Source organism: Dermacentor silvarum, chromosome 3 (genome assembly GCF_013339745.2).
Source record: "Dermacentor silvarum isolate Dsil-2018 chromosome 3, BIME_Dsil_1.4, whole genome shotgun sequence".
Taxonomy (NCBI): Eukaryota; Metazoa; Arthropoda; class Arachnida; order Ixodida; family Ixodidae; genus Dermacentor; species Dermacentor silvarum.
In genome coordinates, this window is record NC_051156.1 from 128,552,090 (window position 1) to 128,576,846 (window position 24,757).

At 46.5% G+C, this 24,757-nt stretch overlaps 2 protein-coding genes across 4 annotated transcripts in view; one reads left to right on the forward strand and one right to left on the reverse strand.

The window, feature by feature from the left end:
- The window catches only part of LOC119445778 (glutathione S-transferase 1-like), a 603,258-nt gene that overhangs the window by 127,399 nt on the left and 451,102 nt on the right, over positions 1–24,757 (reverse strand). The window lies entirely within an intron of this gene.
- Positions 1–24,757, forward strand: part of LOC119445772 (glutathione S-transferase 1) — a 39,877-nt gene that overhangs the window by 4,348 nt on the left and 10,772 nt on the right. The window contains exons 2-5 of one of the 3 annotated variants that reach the window (XM_037709123.2): positions 2,105–2,163; positions 3,807–3,948; positions 8,515–8,685; positions 11,332–12,443. The exons of 1 other annotated variant lie outside the window; for it this stretch is intronic. In XM_037709123.2, coding sequence (XP_037565051.2) covers positions 2,105–2,163; positions 3,807–3,948; positions 8,515–8,685; positions 11,332–11,469 — 510 coding nt within the window. In that variant the 3' untranslated portion in view covers positions 11,470–12,443. Of the gene's footprint in view, positions 1–2,104; positions 2,164–3,806; positions 3,949–8,514; positions 8,686–11,331; positions 12,444–16,231; positions 16,533–24,757 lie in introns of those variants that run through there. One more of the 3 variants, XM_037710050.2, reaches the window with a different exon arrangement.

Here is a 24,757-nt window from a genome sequence, read left to right on the forward strand (position 1 = left end):
TACCCAGCAAAAACTGACTTGACTCTGAGACGAATGCTTCGCAATAAAAGTAAGTACGCGAATTTTCTAGCTGAAGATGAAACGAGAGGTTACGCGAAGCGTTTGTCGCCGAAATTTGCTGCGCATCTATCCAGTACTATGGCTCTGTGGTGCGTTTCTGCAAGATCAGTCTCGTTATGTCCTACGATTCAACACGTTTGCTGAATTAAACTTCCTCTTGCTGTGGAAGGTTAAAAATAGGGCTGAGGAACACGTTCGTAACTGAAATCTGCAGCAAGTCTTTCAGCGTAATTGACCTTCTGCCTTGCAGGCTCGTGAAACCTTCGTCTTTGTATGGCGTAACACAGCTCACTGCCCCAACTGTCCGCATATAAGGGCAGACACAGAGCACATCCTGTACTCATGTAACACTTCCATTACCTATCGTTATTTCCTTTACCCTCCTCCTCCTTCCTGGAGTGATTGGCTTCCCTCGGACTAGGGGGATCATCAGCGGGCCTTAGCGGAGCAAGCGCTCTTCTTTACTGGGCCTTAGTGCTGGCCTAAAATAAAGTTTTTTTCCTCGTCCTCCTTCGCCTTTATTCCGATTTCCACAGTGCGTGGGATCCCTATAATTTTGTTGCGGGTCAGTTGGCTAATCTAAGCTGCTTATGAATTTGGATCCTGGCGAGGGTAGCCACTTGACTAAATTCATTAGCTTATACTTGAAATGGTTAAATGATTAGCGACCTTGAAATTGAAAGCAAAAGCTAAAGAAAGAAAGCAGTTAAATATAGGCATTAGTTGGTCAAATGCCGTATATGAATAAATAAGTACGAGTTATTTTCACAGAGCTTTGGTTTACTTGTGTAGTGTGTCCCAAAGATTTGCTACAGGTTGTGAAAGACGCCGCAGTGAAGGGCGCCTCAATTACTTTCACCGTCCAGCGTTGCTTACCAAAAGCTTAAATATAAACACAACTTGGTGTAATCTAAGCAAAATAGTTAAAACACACTGTTTATTATAAACATACTGGCTTCTATTGTCCCTCCACTCGCAATACGGCCACCATTACTGCCTCGGAATGAAAAGTACGACCTTATGCACAGGACGACGTACTGAATTAGCTACTAAAGTGTGTATTCAGAAACATTTAGATGGTTCGTTGAATGCAATATCGATGGATTGTATTATAACAACCGTTTGAAAGATCACTTTTATTGCGATAGCAATTATATGGACACTTCAAGCGGATTTATGCCGTCAGCATCGCCGTCGCCGTGAGGTTCTGTATAAAGTCCAAGGGCGATAAAATCGTCGCCGCGGGCCGTATGTGCGAGTAAAAACGCGCGAGGGAAGCGCGCTATCACGGAGAGCGAACGCACGGCGGAAAGCAAACGCGGCTTCCGTCGTGCGAAAGACCGTGGGTGTATGGGAGGGAGGCAGGCGGGGCGATGCTGTGCTGCGGCACCAAATGCGTATCTTGCAACAGGGTGCAAGGGGAACTGGCCACTCAATCTTCCACGCGAAAGGAGGAAAGCGGGACGGCAGCGTGGGAGGGAGAGGGGGGGGGCAGCTTCTACTCTGCCAACAACAGCGCTTGTACTTTGCCCGGCTGCGGCGCTCGCCCGCACGGTCTCTTAAAAGCGATCTCCACACGGCTCTGACCTTTGTATGCTCCGTGCATTTGCCGCTCAGTTTCCGTTGAAGTGATACACCGCACGAACCTTCGCTCGCTGCGGTGGCTGCGCTTGCTGCCAGCGTTTTGACAGTGGTTGTCTGCGGTCATTGAGTGTGATCTATTCATGTTTGCTTGTGCGCGCTGACACCACGCTTGTTAATTCAGTTAGTAAGCGAATGTGTCCAAATTTATGCAGCTGATAAAACTACTATCCCTACTCCGAATAGCTCTCTACTAATTTGCTATCGCAATTGATGCTTCGCCGTTCGGGCGAAACTGCGACATTTTTTTATTAGTAGCTTACCATTAGGGGAAATAGAAACTTGCTGTGAAGTAACCGGTGTACATATGCGAGATGTTTAAATGAATGGCCGCGTGCTCATATAGGTGGGACAAAGTTTATCAATTTTGAGTGTCAGAACTGCAATTCTATTATCTTCGCAGATCAACCCGTTCCACAAGGTTCCTGCTATTGACGATGACGGATTTGTTCTTTACGAAAGGTAAACAATTTCTGTTTTGTATTGACAGAGGTCGCAATCGTAATGGTTTACTCCAGAGGTGGTATGCCTTAGACTTAGCGACTGTGTGAGATCAGTGCGCTTAGTCTTAGGTAGTCCTCTGCAACTTTATTACGACTTTAATAGGCGAGACTACCTGTTGGCCTGCAGCTTTGAGTATGCAGACAATATTGTCCTCCACTCAGGCTATAGAAATTTGACAGAATTGTTAAAACTGGAATATCTAGAATTTCAATACCATTCTTGAATATTACGTACCATGTGGGCTCATTCTCAACAAGCCAATTTGTGACTACGGAAGTTATTTATACTCTCGTGTTTGACACATGAGACACCACCTTTTGACAGATCTTCGCTTTTCCTGCATATTGCCGAATAAAACTACAATTTCTAGTTAGTAATATGGAATGATGCCTGTGAGAGGACTCCCATACAATCAATAGATACTCAATTTATTTCGAATATTTAAGGCGCCTAATGTTACACTTTCAGTCCAGTGACTTTCCTAATCAGTCGCGCTGATGCTACCGCGTATAAAACTGTGACATTAGCTCCCCTCTTGAAAAACAATGTGTTTTACTGCTTGAGTTGCTAAGAGCCCAGTCCGTTATACTAGACATCGGTTCTCTGATGGCCATCTGCCTCGCCACCAGCCTCTGCAAGGGTGATATTTAAAGAATTTGCACTTACGGGCGCATAGATAAATATGGCTGAATCAGCAGATAGTGAATATGCGACTTCAGTAGACCGGTGTATTCATTAAAATGTGTCGGAGTAGTAATTGAGTAGTAAAACTACGCAATTTGCAAGGCTTCTTAGAAGTCAAGACGGAGGCACGCCACTGAATTTATCTTTCGCTGATGTCCAACTCCGGACAATACCGTTGCTCACAAGCGCATTGAAAATGAATTCTCATAAACACGAAAGTAGTGGCATCTACGAGAAACATTGCTGTAAATGCGAGTTTCTCGGAAGAGATAACTCGGACCATTATTTATTAGCTGGTGTCATTCAAAATTCGTTAAAGTATAAGAAATTTCCAACGGAAAATCAATTCTATTTATACACTCCTCAATACTAAGAGCGACTCGCTTGTAGTTGATCCTTTTCTTGATGCGGGACAACCAAAATATGTGCACATCATTTTTCATGTTTTTTTTATATTTTTCTTCTGGCATGTGCGAATATCGCGAGGGTCTTAATCGAGCAATCGACCCGCATGCTTTATTGGTGTTGTTTGGTACCTTATGCAAACGAATCACTGAAGAAGTTAGTTAATAAATAAAAAAGCACCTAGTGACTGTTACCTTGGGATTTGAAAGTACCAAACTTGCGGTTTACACTCGCAGTACAAAACTGATCGATGAAAGATGTTTCTTGGTTCAGTAGTGATGACCGCTGTTGACTTACTTGACAAGGATGCGACAACTTTGGTCACATTCAGAAGACCAAGAATTTCACTGTACAGAAAGTGCAATCACCACCTTAAGCATTAAAACTATTCAGAGCAAAGAAAGCAATAAATAGAAGAGCTTCAGATATATTGTGACAGCAAGTTTGTTTCTCCGGGCTGATGGCCATTGTAAGTCTCGCACGCGCTCACTTGATCCGTTCTTGTCTCGCAGCATAGCAATCGCCTACTACCTGCTGCGCAAGTACGCCCCCAAATCCGATCTTTACCCCGATGACGTCAAAGCACGGGCCCGCGTTGACCAGGCGCTTGCAACCCTTTCCAGCACTATCCAACCCCAGTCATCGGCCTTCCTCGTAAGTGTACATTTTTTGCGTCGGCTCTTCACAGCAATGCAGGACAAGTGTCCTCAGTACGTAGTCCAAGTTCATTGGAGAATTGGTTGAGCAAGCAACCCAGAAGCTCAAATGAACCCACTTTGCTCTTATATAGGGCTTCATATTTCGCGAAGCATGCATTGTCCTTCCTGTTGTCGTTTGCCAAGACACACATTGCTTACGCAAGAAAGTTGCTGTGGCTTGCACTGTAGCGGTGCTGTGAAATAACAGCTACGTAAAAACTAGTTTTCACAAGTACTAATACATTGTAATAAGTGTCCTTCAGATATTTCTTGGGAGCATAATACATTCTGAACTAACTTGTCAGACCTTCTGACGCCAGATTTGAGTTTTCGGCTCGACTGAATTATCACACCCGGTGTCAGATTTCGAAATTCTGATAGTTAAAAAAAGTGCGTCTGCATGAAAGCAACGTAATGATGAAACAACAGAAACCTAGCCATGGAATGCGGCGCACAATGAGCGCTGATTAGAACTGTACGTTTGTTAGGTACGAGTATACTTACATGGACGACCAAATGGGAACTCTACACCATCTGCTAGGCAAGTGTACTCTTCCGTGGCGCAATAGCGTACAGGCAACGACGTAAACTTTGCAAGCGCTGCTCACAAAATGAGCCACAAGCTATTCATGCACCGAGATAGTTTCCCGCCATCACATGGTTGTTCGATGATCAAGCGAATTTCACAAGAATCAACGGTCATCGCCAAAGTAGTGAAGTAAGCTTCCCGGTTTGCGAAAAAGTAGCGAGTGGATTGGAATTCTGGTGCACCTGCATACAGTAAGAAACACTAGTTTTGTGTTTTAAAACAGCTCGTCACAAAGTACCCCGGAACGTGAGCGCCTTGTAGTAGCTGTCAAAATATAGCCGGAAAATCTAGCGCGCAGGTGCAGATAAAACCCTGCTTTTGTTCGCAAGTAATCGCACAGTCGGCGTCCAGCATTCTTCGGCACCTACGCATCAGGTCTCACGGTAAGCCGACGTGGGGCGACGTATGCATTTGGTCACACAGAGCGGTTATTACTGACTCACGGTGATTACGTCACCAAGCTACTGCAGGGCTATGAGTGAAAGGCGCACTTAAATCAAAATGCAAGAGTGCGTTTTTATTCCGCCTCTATAAGAATAGTGGTGATGCAGCCGGAAGTGTGCAAGCGCCATAACTGTAGCGTGTACAGGCAACCATTTACGTCACTGTTTGCGACATCGCGAGAGCTTACGAGCTCATTTTACGGGATATGATGACAAAAAAGACCAAGTGCATTGCATGTAAGGACATCCTGGATGTATTTTTACGTAATTGCCGAGACTGTGAAACCAACTGCTGAAGAAATAAATGAAAGCGAAGGAAACGCTGTGAAATGTATGATTGCCGGTTAGTAGAGGAATGCGACGCAACGTGAGAGTCAAGGATAATGGGCCCCCCCCGACGGAGCGCTAAAAGAAAATTGCTAAGAAGCAATGGTAGATGTTGTGAAAGGTATTTTGCAATCATGGTGCTTCATAATGAAAATACTAGCCCTTTCAGTCGCTATATACACTGTAAGCCGAGATAGTACATCAACAGCACAGCATTGATGAAACTAAGGATAACTAGAATATGTCGCGTACTGCTTGAAACACTTCTGATTCGAATTGTGCGGCAAGTGTGAAGGACATTTGCAACATGTTTCACTAAAAATAGTGGGAAGGTAGTCGATTGGGCATTTTTGCTCGGTGTGAGTATGTCGTTCCATCTAGCGGGTTGACTTCTTTCATTCTTTTTTCATAATCTGTTGCACCAGTCGTTGTTTTCAAGTGGCTGGATTGGTGCTTTTCGAGTAAAATACTTGATAAAATAGTTGATACAGTGGAACCTGGATATATCGAACCCAGTTATAACGAAGTATTGTGCACCACGAACAGCAGTAAAATCCCCTTGAATTTCTTGTATAACATTTTTATTGATACATCGAATTACCTATGTATCGAAATTTTTGGGATCTCCTTGAGATTCGATATATCCGGGTTCGACTGTCTTCCTGTAATGAGCTTCCACATGGAGTCAAGATTCGTTAAATTTGACAAAATGCACCAAACAATTGCGAATTCAAAATCTATTCTGCGGCTGTACACTTTTTCTAATTCTGAGGATGTAAGGAATTCGGGGCGCGAAAGTAAGTTTTCAATCAACAAAATCAATTGGTGGCCTGAAAGGGCTAGACAGAAAGCCATTGCAGTATAGTATCAGCATGCTCCGATAATATAGCGTTTCATTTAGTGTCATAATTTGGCACAGTAGATGGTTTGGTAAACTTGGACTTTTGATGCGAATGGCCTTCTTATTTCATGGTTTAATACATGTCATCGCAAGCCTGTTGTAATGCTATGATTAGCCTAATTTATGATCATATTTTCACCACTGTACTCTTATGAAAACATGTTTCAGTATCAAATAAATATACCAGACTTGCGCGACCTTGGACAAATACTACACTATTTTAATCGAAGCGGTTTCTTTCGAGCACGCGTATTTGTAAATTATCTTCGAATGCCCGTAATTGAACGATTAACTCTAAAGTGTGACTGCATATCACCCCTGACATGCCGTTAAGTTCCACAGAATTTAAGTTCAGTGCCGCCTCTTGGTTGTCTCAAACATTTTAAAAACATGCGCATAATGCTTGCATATTATGTTTGGGTGCTGAGATAAGTAATTTACTACAAAGAACGTACTTAGCCACACTTGAAACTCGGAACGCATATCACCTATAGTGTGCGTCCCATTCCCATCAAATATAAACTAGATGCTACATTTATGATCATATTTGGTGTGCTCGTAGATCAGCCCGGTGTGATCTACGAGCACACCGGGCTCCTTTCTCCTTCATCCCTTTATCCCGTTCCCCCGTGTAGGGTAGCAAACCGGACGTGCGTCTGGTTGACCTCCCTGCCTTTCCTTTCTTCTTTTCCTCCTCCTCCGCCTCACACCGGGGAATCTTCGAACACAGCCGCTTAGTTAAAACATGATAAGAGAGGATAAAACAGCATTTATAAATTATTTGGAAGTGTAGTAAGTAACACACAAACTTTTAAACTTTGAGCGCACCTTACCGCTAAAGTTTGCCATATTTCTTCCAAAAGTGCAGTGGATGTCGCATACAGTTCTCTCAGTACACTGCTTATAGCTGTTGTGCAATTCCTGGGGCGCTATAACGTCAAATGATTCCAAACTGTTATAATTTCAAACTCTTGACGTCAAAGTTACGTAACCACCAACGCAAGCATCGGGCGGTGACCCGCAGCGCTGTCTGAACAACCCAATCAAACACTCTCCTCGTTTATAGGAGGTCACCTTTGTTGGCTTTCAAAACCAATAACATTGTCTACACTCAGCGGTTTTTCTTATCTAATTGGCTGACAAGAGGCGAGGAGCAAGCTCTAGTGGAGAGGGTTTCGATGGGGTCGAGCCAGCACAGTGAAAATAGATAACCGCATGAAGAGGGTGGTGCCGGCTTCTCCGATTGGTCCGCTTCGCCTTACTTAGCTTGCGGTGGCTGGTCGAAAATCGCGGCGGCGTGCAACGGAAGGATAATAATGCCGCTAAAACGAATCCTCGGCAAGGAACAATATGCTAAAGGGTAGCTGGAAACCAAAGCTTGGATCACGTAAGAAGCTTACTTTCACATAGCTTCGACATATAGCTGCGTCCGTGCAAAACATCATATTGAAATATCCTTAGATTCGTCACAGAAATCTCGCAATTGTGGAGCAACAAATCATGTTTGAAATACGAGCAGGTGTGTCACACGAAAGTTCTCAACAGGAGACGTTTCTTATGCCACAACTAGAAACAAACAAAGAGCCACCATTACCGTTCACCGAAAATGACGCGGAACCTAGAGCGGCGAGAACCAGTCGGGCTCCTCGGCATAACCTCCTGGGTACGTGCGCAGCACTGAAAATCAATCACGCAGGTGATATGCTGGGATTTGCGACACAAGGGCTCAAGACAGTGTCTCTGGCTGATCGAGAAGTGGAGGGTCTCGTGTGCTCTCCGAAAGACAGACACCTACCGGCACTCCTACGCTGGCGCAGTTAAGCTGAGAACCCCCTCCCCCCCCTCTCTCTCTCCCATGCTCGGTCTGTTTGTGCATTGATGAGCCAATGCCTCCTGGATACTACCATGGATCCAGCCGCGCACTCACCATCAGGTGCAATGAATCGTCTGCTTATGTGCTATTTCAAGGCCAGCGCTTATTTGATGTGCGTAAGTGTTTCTCGAATGTCCTGCGTTAGCTAAAAAAATGAAGAACTAGCCCGTTAAATTCGTCTGTGCTTGAGCCAGAATGTAGGTACACAAATGTACTAACGGCTGGGCCTGTCGTGGTTATGCGATGCTGCCCGTTAACACTCGAATAACCATGTGTTGTGAGAACTGCATGCTATGCAACCAAGATGTGGCTTATTATACGGCGAGGAAACATTTTCTTTATATTGTTGACAACGAAGTACTCATTGTTACCACTGACTTTCTGTGCAGCGTCCTCGCTTCTTTCTCAAGACTAAGCCGACTGGTGAGGAAGTGACAGCTTTCGAAGAAAATGTTCTTAAGGGTATACAGCATCTGATCGGGGATGGCAAGTATGCTGTCGGCGACAAGCTCACCCTTGCGGATCTTTCCATCGTATCCCACCTAACCCTGGATCTCGAGGTAAGGAGCAACTAATCAGGTTTATTTAACCTCCTTGGACGCAACGCATTACCAGGCGTTTCTCCTTGTTTTACGGTCGAACGGCGTTTTGCGTAGTCACTGCTTTGTGTAGCTGGCTTTGGATTTGTTATTCAGGGCCAAATAGTACGGCATCAAAGCAGCAATACGATATTTATTATGGTTATTTCGAGCAAAGGTGTTCTTCAGAAAGCAATGTCATTTTTTGTCCATTCAATTAATTCTCATGATACTGAGACAGCGGTTCAATTTGCGTCAATCATTGCAACGTTTTCCAAAAGATAGAAGAGATTCACAAAAAAAAAAAACGGTAAGGTTACCCAGAGATAGCTTTTGCTGGCGACCCTGTACTGGAAAAAGTGGCAAGCGGATAGAAGGAAAATGAAAGAAGAGTACAGACATAGTAACGAGCGTGTACACATCAGCTGTATAGCAGGCAACGTAATCAGTCTATGTCTGTGTCTATGTGCATCTCAGGAAATTGAACGGCGCAGAAATCACCTTCAACGCTGTGTTGCGCTGGGATCACTGGCCTAGAACTCTTTGATTTAATAGTGGATGATTGTCGAGTCCATGAAGCATTGCGCACAATATTTCTCTCTCACGGCCACAGTGTGGTTGCACAGACGCAGTTACTTTCTTAACAAAACGTCGTTTTATGTAGTGAAAAAGAAAAGTAGCTGTAACGCCGATGCATTTCTCCGCAATGTTCGGGAAATAATATCTTGAAACTGGTGTCACCCTGAAAATTCGTTCCAAGTGAATGCACCTTCCGAACTCCAGCGCCACAATTTCTAACTTCCAATATTGACCATAAGATAGTTAGGTAAAAACTTAATTAGTAAATTTTAGTAATAGGTTAAATATGCGTTTTAATTTTTTATTCATGTCCGCCTCTTCGAGTAGACCAGCTCATGAACCAGAATTGTGCTATCTGTCACAGGCAACCTTCAAAAACTTTTGAAAGTGTTCGCCTAAACACCCGGCATATATATTCATGCATTCTGCCCCTCCTACTTAGGCCCCTATTTTGGGACTGCAGTATTGTATAAATAAAATATAAGTGAGAGGGATACCAGCAATCGCAATCCCATCTATTTGTCGAAAGTGTCTAAGCACGAAATGTAACATTACCGCAAGTTTCTAGATTACACACGTGTAAACTTGCACACAATCTGGTACATGCATCCAGTGCAAGCAGAAAGATATTTAATGCAGTACTTTGAACAGCTTCTACGCATTTTATGCTTGCTCCCTCATTAAGATAGCAAGTTACACAGACAGTCCAGACAAGTTATTCCCGTCGGCATTGCCATGAGGTTGTGTATGAAGTGCTCTAAGCACGCCCCGCCTGCCATATGAATTGGGTGCGAAGGAAAGCGTCAGGGAATGAGCCGAGAAGGATGGTGGCTTTACGCACGCCACGCGCTCGCGCATTTAACGTTGTAGGCCACCTAATAAAGAGCACGCAATGGTAGGTGAAGCTAAGTGGGCACTAAGGCTTAATCTCGCGGTCGCTAGAGGTGGGCAAGATGAGCGCCTGTCTCCTCCTCTAAGTCAGTCGTAGCTGCATATTACTGCCCTGGCCGCTCCACGTATGCACGGCTCGTGGCATGTCTTGGAGGTAATGTCCGGTGAATGCGAAAGTTCAGCAAGCCTAGAAGGCTGGCCGCTTCATGTGTGCTCTTTTCTCGTGCGCTTAGTGTTGGAAAACACGTATTCTTCAGTTTTGGAGTCGCGTTGAAGCCAGAGACCGCACGAACCGTTCACTTCCCGAGGCCTGCGTTAGTCAAAATGCCGGCGCCCTGACAATCAATTTTCGAGGTTATCGAGTCAGGGCCCGAATTCCACAAAACGCTGAAATCGTTCGTAAGAGAAAATTTCAGCTAATCCTGATGCTGGACATAGTATTAGCGAAGGCGGTTGGCCAATGGCAGAGAGTACTTAGGAAAGAAAAAATTGTGAATTCGCCCTCAGATCTGTGCAGGTTCGTCTGTGTGTGCGTGACAATGTGTTTGTTAATTTAATGAACGAACGAACATTCACTGCAATTTATGTGGCCTCCAAAACTTTTCACCATACTTCGTGAAAGTGTGAAATACTTTGCTGTCGTCTTCAATTGTTTTACATTCGGAAAAACTTTTTTTTTCATTTGGCAACTTTCCACATCCTATTTCTTACGTTGTTTCACGCCATGATAGTGCCACTTTACTCGTGAGAGGGTGATTCAATGAGTGCAACTTCGACATGCGCTTACAATCGACCCCTTTGTGAAACAGTCATATTGGATTAGTGGCCCAAATATCCGGCCTGTCAGTCATGCTGGCAACTGTGGCTTTCCCCCAAAACAGCGAACTTCATATAATAGTATGAAAGGTGTTTCAGTTTATTTCTTATTTTATTGCTGTCCTTGTATTTTATTTCTACAGCTCTTCATTCTTCCAATCGTCATTGACGCAAGATTTATATTTTTCTTTCATGCCCCTCTCCCCTCACCCCAATGCTCACTCACAAGAACGGACTAAATCAGTCCAACCACTCAGTATCCTTCTCCGGTGTAATAAATGTATGTCTATCCCATCTGATTTTTTATTAGTGACAACGCTTGTTCTGCTTATGTAATTTCAGATCGACAGCATCGACTATTCCAAGTACCCGAAGCTGGTCAGCTACTACGAGCGCATGATGACTGAGCTGCCCTACTTTGAGGAGATATACAGGCCCGGCATCTCTTACGTGAAGAAGCACATGACTTCGCTGCAGTAAACCATGGAACTTTTTCTAAGCACCTAGTAATTGTGAAGATTTAGCATTTTGTGCCGGAAAAGCATCCATGAACCAATTGACAATAGATTTCTTGGGGGAAATGTGTCCCCCAAAGGTCATATTTTTGATTGGAGATATAAATTCATATGCTCACTTATTCCGAGAAAAGACAAGCAAATAGATTTTATGTGACAATGAAGCAACACATGTTTTTCGTGCGCGTAGTTTCTGCATGGTCTATTGCTCACTGCCATATATTTTTTTACAAATGCAGGGATGATCAAGCGAATAATTTTATCTTTAAAATGGGTTTGACCCAAGTATACATCAATTTCACAGAGTAGTTTGCTCTAGAGGAACGAGATGGCGCTTTCAGTGGCACGTGGCAAGTTGCCTCACGCGAACGCGCACGCATACGAAGCTATTACCACTTCTGACCTGCTATATTACAATCAGCTGTCGGAAATGCAACTGGGTGATCGCTAACGCATTGTGCTTCATTCATTCTATAAAATGTGGAACAGTAGAGGAAAGACGTGTGCAGTAGTTGGCATGCAGAAGTAGTGACTTGTATATTAGGAATATAATGAATCTGTGTGGGCAAGTTCACGTAGCGCTGCTACACAAGGACTGCATGCGTTACCGACCCTTCACTACACGGCTTTCCACGAGGATAAAAAAAATCACTCATGTGCCAGCATTGTATAGCTAGCCACCAAAGAAAGGACTTCAACCCCGGAACGTCGGTGCCGCACCATTGGAAAAGGCGCATTTAGTTCCAAAAGCGCGTACTTGTCCACTGAAGCTGTGGAAAAACCTTCGTGTTGTCCAGTCAGTCACCGTCTACGAAATTCGCCGAAACAGAGCTTTACCGAACCGCGCCGGGCATCATGCACATCCATTGTAAACATCGAGGCAACGGAGGCAGCGGAGCCAAGCTATGGACGCGTCACCATGTGACCGAACATGGCCACGCCCACGGGATCACCGTAAGAAGGGTTTATAAAGTCCGTATTTTGGAACATTCGCTTCATTTTTTTTTTTTACTTTTAGCATGAGTCGCGCCTACTGTGCGGCCCCAGCTAAGATGGAAGTGCGGCGGTCTCCTTATCACGTCTGAACCAATGACGTAAGGCGACGACTGAAAATCAAGCGTGGTCCTTAGAGAATCCGTCTCCAGGACACGCTGCCATAGCGAAAGAGAGGCATCTCATCTGAGCGCCCGCAAGCAAAATTATTGGTGCGTGCCCGTCAGAAAAATAAAGCAAATGAGAAGGTGGCAGGAATAGTTTATTTGTTCCCTAGGCGAGATTAAATCAGTTCTCGCGTGTCTCGCAAGAAGAGACGCACCAGGCGCGGTATATGGCCATGGTTTGCGAGCGCCTGCCTGCAAACAAAATAGTGGCACGCCCAAGGGAGAGCCATAGAAGCCAGCACCTCGTGGAAACGCTTTGAGTAAGAAGAAACGAGATAGAACTTGGTGCTTGAGTTGCCGCAGCCAATGTGGATTTTCTTGTGACCAATAATGGATGTTGTGGATATTCACGGTGCCATTCCGGCAAAAGCGAGCCTCATCTGTCCAAAATACTCTTTGTAGGAACTCATTTTCTTCATCATTTTTGGTCAGGCCCCAATTGCACAAGTCAAGCCGCCTTTCAAATTCTACATCTCTTAGGTCTTGGTGAAGGCAAACATGATACGGATGGAACTTATGCTTTCTTAATTAGCCGACTTGCGAATGTTCCAACGCTGCGACCGCAGTGATCGGCAATCTGTGACATGCTGAGTTCTGGCATCGACGTTACGCACGCGACAACGTGGATTTGAAATCTTCAACGACAATTGTCTTGCTGATCTGTCTCCGACGATGGAATAACACTGTTGTGCGAAAGCGCGGAAACACGTTTATGAAATTAGGCCTAGTTAGAAGGGAACAGTGTGGGTGGCGAGCCGCGGTGAGCTACATTGCCAATGAAAAGTTGTCATTCATCCTGGCCATGACAAGTACCACGTCTATTTTTTCTTGAGTAGAATACCTCGTCCTGCCAAAGGCAGCCATATTAGAACGAATGGAATCCACGTGGATATTCTTCGTTATGCTACCGTACAGAGGCGCCGCTATTCCAGAAGCACTCCAGTAGATGACAGTGAAGCTAACGCGTTCGCAAGATGATGTTCCGGTGCGATCTCAAGTAATACAGAAATGTGCCGAAAGATTATCTTCCGTGATCGCCCATAGCAGGATAATGCGTAATACGCAGTCATTCCTTGATCTCGCCCACCGAGAGTGAAAGGGTGCTGATGCCGCCGCACTGTTTTCAGACTAAACGCCGTACGTAACAGCCGCATCACATCACGGAGGAGCTTGGAGCGGATCCTCACAGTCTTGCATGCGCAATCATGTGAATGGAAATAAAAATTTGCAGCCGGATATCTCGGAACACGGGCATGCTAGAAGAATTCTGTTAAATTGAACTGTGTGAAATCACGACTTCCACTAACTTTTCAATACAAACGTGCCCGCTTACTGTAGTCACTAACAAAGTCATTATTGAATTCTAGTTAATTGGCTATACGACAACGATAATTATCATCTCACTTTGTGGTCCCCTGGCCACATAACTTATTAGCATAGGTGAACTTCAGGTACCTCCCAGCGCCATATATTAAAAAAAACGTAAAACTTGATTTTGATCACCCTGTACGAGTATATATAATATAACAACGACCACTGACGAAGCGCAATGTAGAGAAATTAAGGCTGCTGTCTGATTTAAATAGTGCTTTTCTAGGAACAGGCTTACAGCGACCTTTTTTATCTTCTTGCTTTTCATGGGCTTGAATAGGGGCAAGGAAAAAGGGAGAGAACGACAGGCATGCTAAAGTTGTGGCGCTGAGACGTGCTCCTACAAGGGCTGCTGAATAGAGCGCCAGCCCTCCCCTACTCGAAAAGCACTTCAAGGTGGAAGATACGTTGAACCAGACGAAAACAGGCAGCGCTCTCGACGCAGAAAAAACGCCGAGACAGAGAGTCTCAGAAATCACAAGCTTCCAGAAAATTCTCTTTCGTTTGTTTAAGGAAGGGAGCACCCTTCAACTGGTCAGAGGATTTGCTAGCCTCAAGGGTGGTGGGAGGGCAGAAGAGGGGTGGGGGGAGGGGGGGGGGAGGTCGGAACACCTCTGAGTGTGTGTGTGTGGGGGGGGGGGGGGGGGAGCATGCCCCCATTGGGTTAGAACCTGTGGGGGCGACTGCCCCCACTCACCTTCGCACGCTTTCACTCGCACATACAGCATACGGCGCGCGGCGACGATGTTATCACCGTTGCACTAAATACGCAACATTAAGGCGACGGTAATGCCGACGGCAGAAATGCGCCTGGAGTACCAACATAATTGCTATCGCAATAAAACTATCAAGAAAGATATGGAGCAAGAATTAAAACCTTGATGAGACAAAATTCCGAGCATAGCGAATTCAACGTGCCATAATTACTTCGCATGTTTTACGAATAACATTTTTGTCCAGGATCGGGCCACTTTAATCAATCAAGGTTTGCCAAAGTTTTCGCACACTGGTATATTTTAACCGTACGTCAGAGATTGCACTACAGCCATGCACACTGTTTAAATGAGCCTGACGTTGTTCGAGGGTTTCCGATGTTCCGCGTTTACGTTGAGTTTCCGCTTTACGACACCTGCACACACCCATGGTATAGCAAATGTTTCACTCGCGAGCTTCACTTTCCGCTTACAATCTACCGTGGAATGAGCTACATACATAATGCCTCATGTTGACGGAAGTGCCATTGACCAGGATTTAAAACACACGGTTCGCGAAGACGCGAAGTTAACAGTACTTTCCTATGCAGCTGTATTTAGTTGACTATACAGCAAGAAACTTGCTTAAAATCTGGCCGATTTTGAACAATCTTGTTACGTTAATTAAGGTCCTGAAAGTACTTTCTGTTTCAATGATGCTAGGGATGTTAAATGATTATTTGAGGTATAATACGTTATCTCTTTATGCAACGTTATTTTTGCGCATAAAGGTGCTGAAACGACGAGACTTTTCTAAAATGTGCTTGTGCTACAGGCACAAAACAACAGACATGTCTGCCATGTCTTAGGCGAAAACTTACATATGATTACTTTCCACAAAATAAAAGTGCCACATGATCGCTGTCTGTGTGCGCACGCGTGCGTGTAAGCGTTTGGGCGTGCGTGCTTGCATGCTCAGTGCTGTGCTATCTTGCAAACCGATGGTAAAGGGGTCAAAATATTCCTTGAAAAGGAGCGGACGCACTCTTTGCGCGTCTCCGTCTTAATCACATCTTATAAAACCCGAGTACCTGAGAGTCAACACGACTCTCAGAACATCTCAGAGCCAACAGCGCGATTGGCAATATATCGGTCTCAGGGGTACTCTATATAGGCGTTTACTATGGTATGAATGCCTGAATATTGGGTCCACTTTAAGATTTATCGGTTCGAAGGCACTTAAACCAGTTTAAACGCCCATCGCTATAACACTTGGACAATGCGGTTCGCTCCAAGTGCTTCGGGCGTGACACCTCGCGTCCGAGCTTGATATCAGCGTGCCGCTATCTCTCTTTTACCTTCCACCCATCGCCGTTGTTGGTTCCTGCATTTAAGCGAGCGTCTGGAAGCCGAATGCAGCTCGTTCCTGATAAGTTTTTTTACACTCGCTATCACCCGTAGACAGAGGTTAGCCTACCTGTCACTCTATTCCAGGTGCTTCAGTAAGACCCCCCCGGCACTAGCGCCCAGATACGTGAACACCGTCCACTCGGCTGTTTGCACAGCTCTCTGCTATAAAGCGCGCGTCTCTGCCTGGTCGTCTCTAAACCACGTTCGTTCTCTTAAGCCAAGTAGCAACCCACCTGAGACCATTTGCAGCCACCATGCCAGTTACTATGTACAACATGCCCGCCAGCCCGCCATGCGGCTTCGTGCGCTCTATTGCCAAGCACATAGGTGTCGAACTCAAAGTCGTCGACTTGGACTTCACAAACAAGGAGCACCTACGTGAGGACTACCTTAAGGTAAGTGAGGTCTCTATGGAGCCTCGCATCTGATTGTTTCCAAGGTTTTAATTTATCTCTATCATTTTTCAATGCCGAGTTTTATCAGGCGCCAAGGGTCTAGTAATTTCAGCTACTTTTTGGTAAGAAACAACATGGCCTACTTCACGCGAGAAGTCGGACGCTTTTGCAGGATGCTCGCCGACTGAGTCTATCGTTCAAATATGCCGCCTTATATCTTTTATTGTGCTCAAAGAACTTGCTCATACACTCAAAGTTATTGTGCATTATTTTTGTTCTCAGGGAGTGGATGACTTTAATCCAGTATTCACGCTAATGAAACTTCCTTTTGTGGTAATCGTTATGACAGATTTTGCTTCTTGGTGGGTGTTCTCACGGGATATTCGTTTCTTACACCACATTCCGAGCTTTCTTAGCTGCCGTGTTTCATTTTTCTATTCTATTGACGTATGTAGATCGCATGCAACTGTACAGTAGCGCATTTCTGTCCGGGCGAACTTTAATTTACGATGGAATACGAGTGATAATCAAAAAGAAATAAGCAATAACAAAGTTTGCGCTGTTCGCGCAAGTGGAAAACTGATAGAGTTGTTGTCCTCGCAGGGGGGGGGGGGGGGGGGTACTTATCTCAGAATGGTGGAGACGCTACCTTTATCTGTTGGTCAAGCTTTTTTTTTCATCTATTCGTATCCAGTTCTCGCATGCAGACACAGTCGCGAGGAGTTGAATAAACTCCGCTACCAATCTGCACACTTCTTGCGCGTATCCGTCCCTTGTTTCTTGCGTGTCATTTGCTAAGTTGTTCTCGTAATTTAGACGTACACTACACTAACTGTTATTCAGAATTCTTGGATGAGATTTAGGTGCACGTACGTTAAGAACTGACTGCTTTCAAAATTATTACGGAGCTCCCCGCGGTGGCCTCTCTCATAGACTGTGTTGCTTTAGGATGTTAAGCCCCGTAACTTCAATAAAATCTTATAGCATTTTTGCATTAGTGTATTCAGTGACAATTAATCAACTACACGTACTAACCAACAACAGCAAAAAAGAACAGAAAATATGTTACCGTCTCGAGCCTGTATCGAATGCGGTTGCATACCTGTGAATGCGGTTGCCACCCGGTGCTTTCCATAATACTCTATCAAAAGAATTATCGCGTATACACTCTGGAACAATGTTTGCAGTGCACAAACGCTGAAAAAAAAAGTTTTTTTTTCTTTTTATAGTGCTGGTTTGCACGCGGAAATCAAGCCATACAGCTGACATGTACATGTGCCAGCAATAAAATGCACTGTCAGAATTCCACATTCAATAGCTATGCGAGAACGAACCTTTAACTTTATTCAATACCATTATTTCTAAACTTCTGCCAGCAAACTATGCGCAGCCTTAGGTGCGTGATCGAGACACATAAATGGTTAAAATAACACAGGAGGCTTCCAATCTGATGGCCCAATGTGCCGCTTAGTGGCTACCTTTATCATTCACTTCCTCGAAACCTCACGCACCATTGAAATATAGTTTTTCTCGAAAGCGAGGAAAATGCAGCCATGCTTTCCCAAACAGTACCACTAGTTTACCATGGTCTCGTCGGAGTCGCCCGGAAAAGGCATGTCAAGATAATCGAACGAAGCAGCAGTGCAATAGTAGCCAGCATTTTTATTTTTTTCACACAAAGCGACGACGTGCATGTAATCTTAAAGAACAACGCCAAGCGGGAATGCTAGTAAAAGCTCTGTCCTCACACTCCTTCTGACCGGGGATGCCTTTTGAACAGCATGGCGCATAGCAGGACTGCCACTGACATGTTTCTCTGATAGTTATATCCACTCAAAGCTGCAACCGCGTTAGCGAATAGTTTGGCTACCTAATTATTTAGTACGAAAGACCTACATGGCGCTCACAAATGTACTATCGGCCAAAAAAAGTAAACGGACCACGGCTCCGGCAGCCGGAGCGGCTGCCTGGCCACAACCGGGCGCTGCTTTCTCGCTTCGCGTAAAATCCCTATATAAGAAAAGTACCGTCATCCTTTGATCAACGCCGCTTCACTCTCTCCTGTATCCACGATTGGGCGATGATAGTGCGCGCTTTCACTTATTTATATTTTGTTTTTTTCCGCCTCGGAGCCATGTGGAAAATCACTCTGCGCAGCCGCAGGCTCCGGTGGCGGCGGCGGCGGCGCGCGCCCGTCCTGAAAGCTTCAAGGTGGACTTTCTAGGGCCGTCACCATCGACTTGCTTGCGCAAGCAAAAAAAATAAGAAAAAAACAAGCGCTTTAGGAGAGGAGACGGCGGAGGAAACAGTAGGTGGCGGTACTTTTATTATATAGGGATTCTAGCTTCGCGTAAAGCCCTTCTATCTATATTGAGGGGCTTTAGCTCCGCGCGCTTTGGTCGAGAATGCCGTGGGTGACGTTAAGCTTCTCTCTCACTCTCGCGCTGTCTTGTCACGCTTGATTAAATGTGTAGCGCGACGTCCGGTTGCTCTGCTGCTGGCGGTCGCGATGAAAGGCACCGTGCATTGCCGATATTCAACACATGGCGCTGTAGCGCAATAGCCGACGGCCGCAGGGAATCTAAACCCCGGCACTGTGAAAGAACGAAGACCTGCTCTGTTTTTTTTTTCTATATTGACCTTAACTTTCATACTAGTGTCTGTCGCCTACGTCCCTTGCTGCTCGAGTTTAGGCAACATTGCGCAAGGCGCCGCAGTGGCGGCTGAAGCGCGTTCTTTCATGCCTGCGGGATAAAGGCACGTTCACGTTAACGGCACGGCGTCTTGCCGTGCACCATTTCACGTTCTCAGGCGGTTGAGCTCGCGCCCGTCAAAGGTTCCTTGCCGTGAAGAGAATGGATCCAAGATCCATTTTTGCGACGTTCTCCGGCTGCCGCAAGCCGACGTGAGCAATCAGCAACGCCGGAATGGTGGTCGTACCTACGTCGGCTTGCCGCCGGCTTCACTCCCGCGGCGACTCCGCCGTCTGTTTTTCGCTCCGCGGCTTTCTCCGTGCGCGCTCGCTACATCGTTATGGAGATTCCAATACGGAGATTATTGTAGCGTGAGCTACACTGGCCGAGGTTGAGCAGTTTCGCGTGGCTCCTGGAGAGCCGTGCTGCGCATATGCCAGAAGCAGTGACGTCACACGGCGCACAGCTGGCGCGCCGGGCGTTTGCCCGGCGTTAGCGCTGGGCCCGGCATTTGCGCTAGGCGTTTGATCGTTTGCGCTGGGCGTTAGCCATTGGGGTATAGCCGTGGAGAAGGAGAGGGACATTGCTGCTCAGCGGCGCAGAAGAGCGGAGAAGCTTAACTCATCGGATCCTGAAGTAGTTGCCTGATCCTGAAGTAGCCGCTGAGCGTAGGTAGAACGAACAGAAGGCTAAACGTGCTGCGGAGGCACCGGAGCAAAGAGAGGAAGGTCTAGCAAAGTGGCGTCGCCAGGAGGCTGAGCGACGTGCCCGACCATCTCAGCAGCAGCAACAACAAGACGCCGTCGATGACGTCAAGTTTCGAGAATTGACTGACTATACGGTGAAACTTAGCGAAAGCGCCAGTGCGACTCGGACCTTCGAGACGGACTTCACAAACAATCCGTTTGGATACGTGTGCGACGTGTGTGAAAGACTGTGGCACATGAAAGACTTGACGCCGGTAAGTAGTCCCATGCGTGAAACGTTGAGTTTAGCGGCGCCGCCTGAGTGGGGTGAAACGGTGGCGCGGGTTTGTACAACGTGCAAGAACTTTATCGTTAAGCAGAAGATTCCACTCTTTAGCGTTACCAATGGGTATCGTTACCCGCCCATGCCACCAGGTCTACCGGTTCTGAACGATGTGGCCGAATTAGCCCACGCTATACGTATATCCTGGCATAGCCGAGCTATAGCCACTGCTAATTATTGGAAACTGTACGCGATTACAGGTTTCTCAACGACAAGACGAAGCCAGAATACAGGGACACGAAGTTTAAAACCAGCAGATGGGGACGCGCTGACGACGGGAGATGCGCTCAAACCCTTGCCGTCCCAACTTCGTGCAGCGAGTTAGCGAGGTTGGATGGTGTCACGTGTTTTGCGCCCCAGCGAAGCTTGCCGTGCACTTTGAACAACTCTCTGCGGCCGTTGGCTACTGCGCGACAGCGCCATGTGTTGAATACCGGCTATGCACGGTCCTTTTCATCGCGACCGCCAGCAGCAGAGCAACCGGACGGCGCACTAGACATTTTATCAAGCGTGACAAGGCACAGCGTGAGAGTGAGGGAGAAGCCACCCATGGCACTCTCGACCCAAGCGCACGGATCTAAAGTCCCTATAGACGTTTTCACGAGGGCGCTTCCGACGGTCTGGCGTGGAGAGTATGTGTCAGTGTTGCCTTTTCGGTCTGGACTGTGAGCTTGCCTTGCGCTTGCATTGCAGAGTGGTAGCATTCCTTCGATGTTTCCGTTTATTTTTGTCACGAATCACTTACGCTCGAAAATAATTGCATATATACTCATCAAAAGGCTACAGGCCAGCACTGTGCAGTTTATGGGTGCACAAACAACAAGCGGAAATTAACAATTTTGGGGACTAAGTGTGTCCACAACACAGCACTCCGCGAGACCACTGCCGCTATCTGGTATGTTCACGCTTCGCCGGGTTCCTGCATCACCTGAGGACTTGGCATTTCAGTCTAATGTGAACCAATGCACACATCAGTAAAATAACGCATATTGGTAAACTCTTTTCGGCACATTTCCCAATAGGTTGTGAGAATTGTCAGCTGTTCCATGCAATCTTTTCTCGTATGTAGTGGCAGAGGCTACATTTGTTATTCTTTCAAACATGACTTCATACCAGTGCCTAATACGGGGGTCACATGGCGCTCTTTTGATCGTGATCGAGCCCGATATGGGTCGAATTTCTTGGTCGCGATTGGCTTCTTTGCTCAATCTGCGGAATGGAAACAATCGCGGTCGAACATTCCGATCCAGATCGGTCTCGATCGCTATCAAGAGTGGCTGTGTGGCACCGATATAAGACAAATTGGAGCACTCTGCGACAGAACTAGTCGGTAAATACACTTCGCAACGATCTGGAAAAATCGTGTCCTATGGAAGATGTATGCAGACCCTGTGTCCACCAAAACATTGTCTCTGCGTTCACACGCACCCTGCGCGGCCCTGCCCATAAAGGTAATTATTTTCAACAGTGTGATACTGCATCGATCTCACCCATCTTTGAGCGTTGTCTATGTGCTTGGGTAGCAAGAGAATGCAAAAACGAACGTGTAAACCTCATCAGCGCGGCCTAGCGCCAGTGCTAGAGTTCGGGAACCGTAATGCGCTAACTGTGTGTGGCGTAGAAACGCGCTAAATGACCCCGCGCAAGTAAGAACGTAAAAAACGGTATTCGCATGGGTACGTGGACAATAGCATCATGCTTGCAAGAATAACAGTAACGAAAAAAATAAATTATTCGCACAGTCGATCAAGTGAAATACGTGCGTGCAGTGACCGCTTCGCTGACCACTAAGCGCTTTTCACTCACGGTCAGTAGTGGTTTACAGTCATATGCACATGTATTTATTCGACAATTGTGAAGACTCGACATTACTTTATTATGAACATATAGCACAGTGAGACGGTGTAAGGGCAACAAGAGAAAGAGCAAAGATGGCCCTAACGCTGCAATATATTTTTGGCTTATTTCGCTTCAGAGATAGCGCACACGAACAATTCTTGCCGTACGCGATATCTTCAATACAAACTTCGCGCACGATCTACGTTAAGGTTCACCGTGAGCGAAGCTTGTTCCAAATTCAGACATTCGAAAGAAAAGCCATTGAAGGTAAACAAACGTAAAAAATAGGTAAACAAACATATCTTTATAACAAGTCCTGTTATAATCCCAATTGGGCTTGACAGTAAGTATAAATAAATAAATACTAAAAATAAAAATCTAGCACCTGGGCTGTATCAGTTGCGCTGGCATCTGTGATCACTGTCGCGCGTAGTTTCGATGCAGGTACCGCGCTGCTCGATCGCCACGCTTATACTTTGACATTTGGTTATAAGCACCCTGCACCGCACCAGATCCAATAAATTTTGCATGATTGAGCTGTTCAGTTGCGTCGGAAGCGTATGCAGTAACCACCGCATATCTACCAACCACTGACACGCGTCGTCGGGCCGCCGGCGCCTGGTTCTAAGCATTGCCCGACAGCTACGTACGCGCCTGCTTTCGCTAAACAAGGCAACCCTCAACCGCGAAACTGTAATGGTGATCAGATTCAATCGACGATACGGTCACATGTGCTCAGCAATAACAATGAAATATATCGCTGATTAGCACGCCAGGTCTCGACGAAGCAGACGCGGCTGCCGCCGCTACCGACGACGAAACACCACATCCACTGGCTGGGTTTGCTGTTGCCATGGCACACTACACTGAGCTCTCACGCGAGCACGTGAAACATGTAACAAGTCAAGCGGCACAAGACAAGCGAAGCGGAAGAAAACAATCGAAATAATGCGCGGCAAAGATCACACAGCCGAAGTGCGGCCGGTCTGTTCACATGGCCTGCTCTCGCAAGGCGCACAGTCCAGAATGGCGGCATAACCTGTTCTGACGCTAGACGTCGCCCGTGTCGGCAAATGGCGCTGCTCAAACGTCGGTTTGTGAAAAGGTCTATATATAAAAAGTAGCGCCATTCTTAGATCTTGCCGCCACCGCGCTCACCCCGGCGTTCCCTCCTCGCCGCCTCCTGCCGCCCCAGCCTCCTCCACTCCCCCATTGGCCAATCCGTGTCACGGGGAAGAAGCGTTGCGCTTTTGTATATTTTTTTACAGCGCGCTCCGACCGCCATTCTCGTGCCTGTGCGACGAAAGTGCTGTGCGCATAAACGGGTCAAACGTGTTAGGGACAGAACTTCGTTGTGATGGCATGCTGCTGCGCCTTAAGTTGCCGCAACCGACAAGGCGAGGGCAAGAGGCTTTTCTTGTTTACCATCCGGCGAGCGCAAACGCTTGCTGCACACTTGGTATTTGCGCCGTCTCGCATCGTCGCATTGCTACTTCCAAAACGGCATTATTAAGGCCAGTTACTGACTGACGAAGCAAAATCGCGCCTCGAAAACTTCTCCACAGGGAGCGATCGAAGTTTTCCGCGGATTTCCTCTGGTAGCGCGTTGTCTGTCGTCTGGCTCGGCAGGCCCGACGTAGGCGGCGCCACTGTCGATATCGCGCCTTCATCGCACTGGCTTGGCCGAGCGCGACAGTGGAACGGAGGAGGAGGGAAGTGGTTGGCGCTACTTTTTATATATAGGAGTTTTACACGGAGCGAGACAGCAGACACGGAGCCAGGGAGCCGCTCTGGGCGCCGGAGCCGAGGTCCATTTACTTTTTTGGACGATAGTATATGTGTACAGCTCGATGTGCTGTATTTCATCACAATTTATACATTATTTCACATCAACCTTCCAAGATGGCCGTTTTCAACGCGGAATAAATACCAGAGACCGCTCCACTATCATCGCACTGAAATTGTCTTTGATTATATCTACATGAACCGTGCGAGAGCACCAGCGCCATCGCGAATTTCTTTCTATTGTGAGAAAAGGCGGGCAAGGAACATGGAAAAGAGGGATTGTGGAGCACCGCTGAAGCAGGTGACTCACAGCTCGAGGAATATTATTCGATCTTGGAGCGCTTGCTGCTTCCGCTTTTCCTGGACTTCATACTTGCATAGATACCGCTTGAGCGGCCGCAGACCGATGCATAATTGCACATTGTTATGTAGTATAATTACACAACTGTATCCATATATGCTAGCACACTTCATGGTGGAGCACATTACATATCTGGTCACTAAATTGTCTGAGCATACATGTTACCACACACATCACAGTCGTTTTCTCTAGGAGATGAGACGAGGAAATCTAATGACTGTGACCCGGCCAATCATAATGGTGGAGCTGTTAGCAAAATCCCACCCACGACGTCGCACCGTTCGGCCGGTCTCCGCCTCCGATGTTGCGCGATCGCCCCCGCATACGACGCAGCCACGTGGCAATTGGGAATTGAAGTCGACGCTGTTCCCACTCAAGTCCTCGACGTTGGCGCCTTGTATAAATTAGTGGGCTCTCCATGATGGTCAGTTTGCAGTGAGCTGGGCAGCTTGAGTCTTCACGGTTGTTACCGTTTCCTCAGGACCCGTCAACAGTCCTCGCCGGGGCTCCCTCGACGT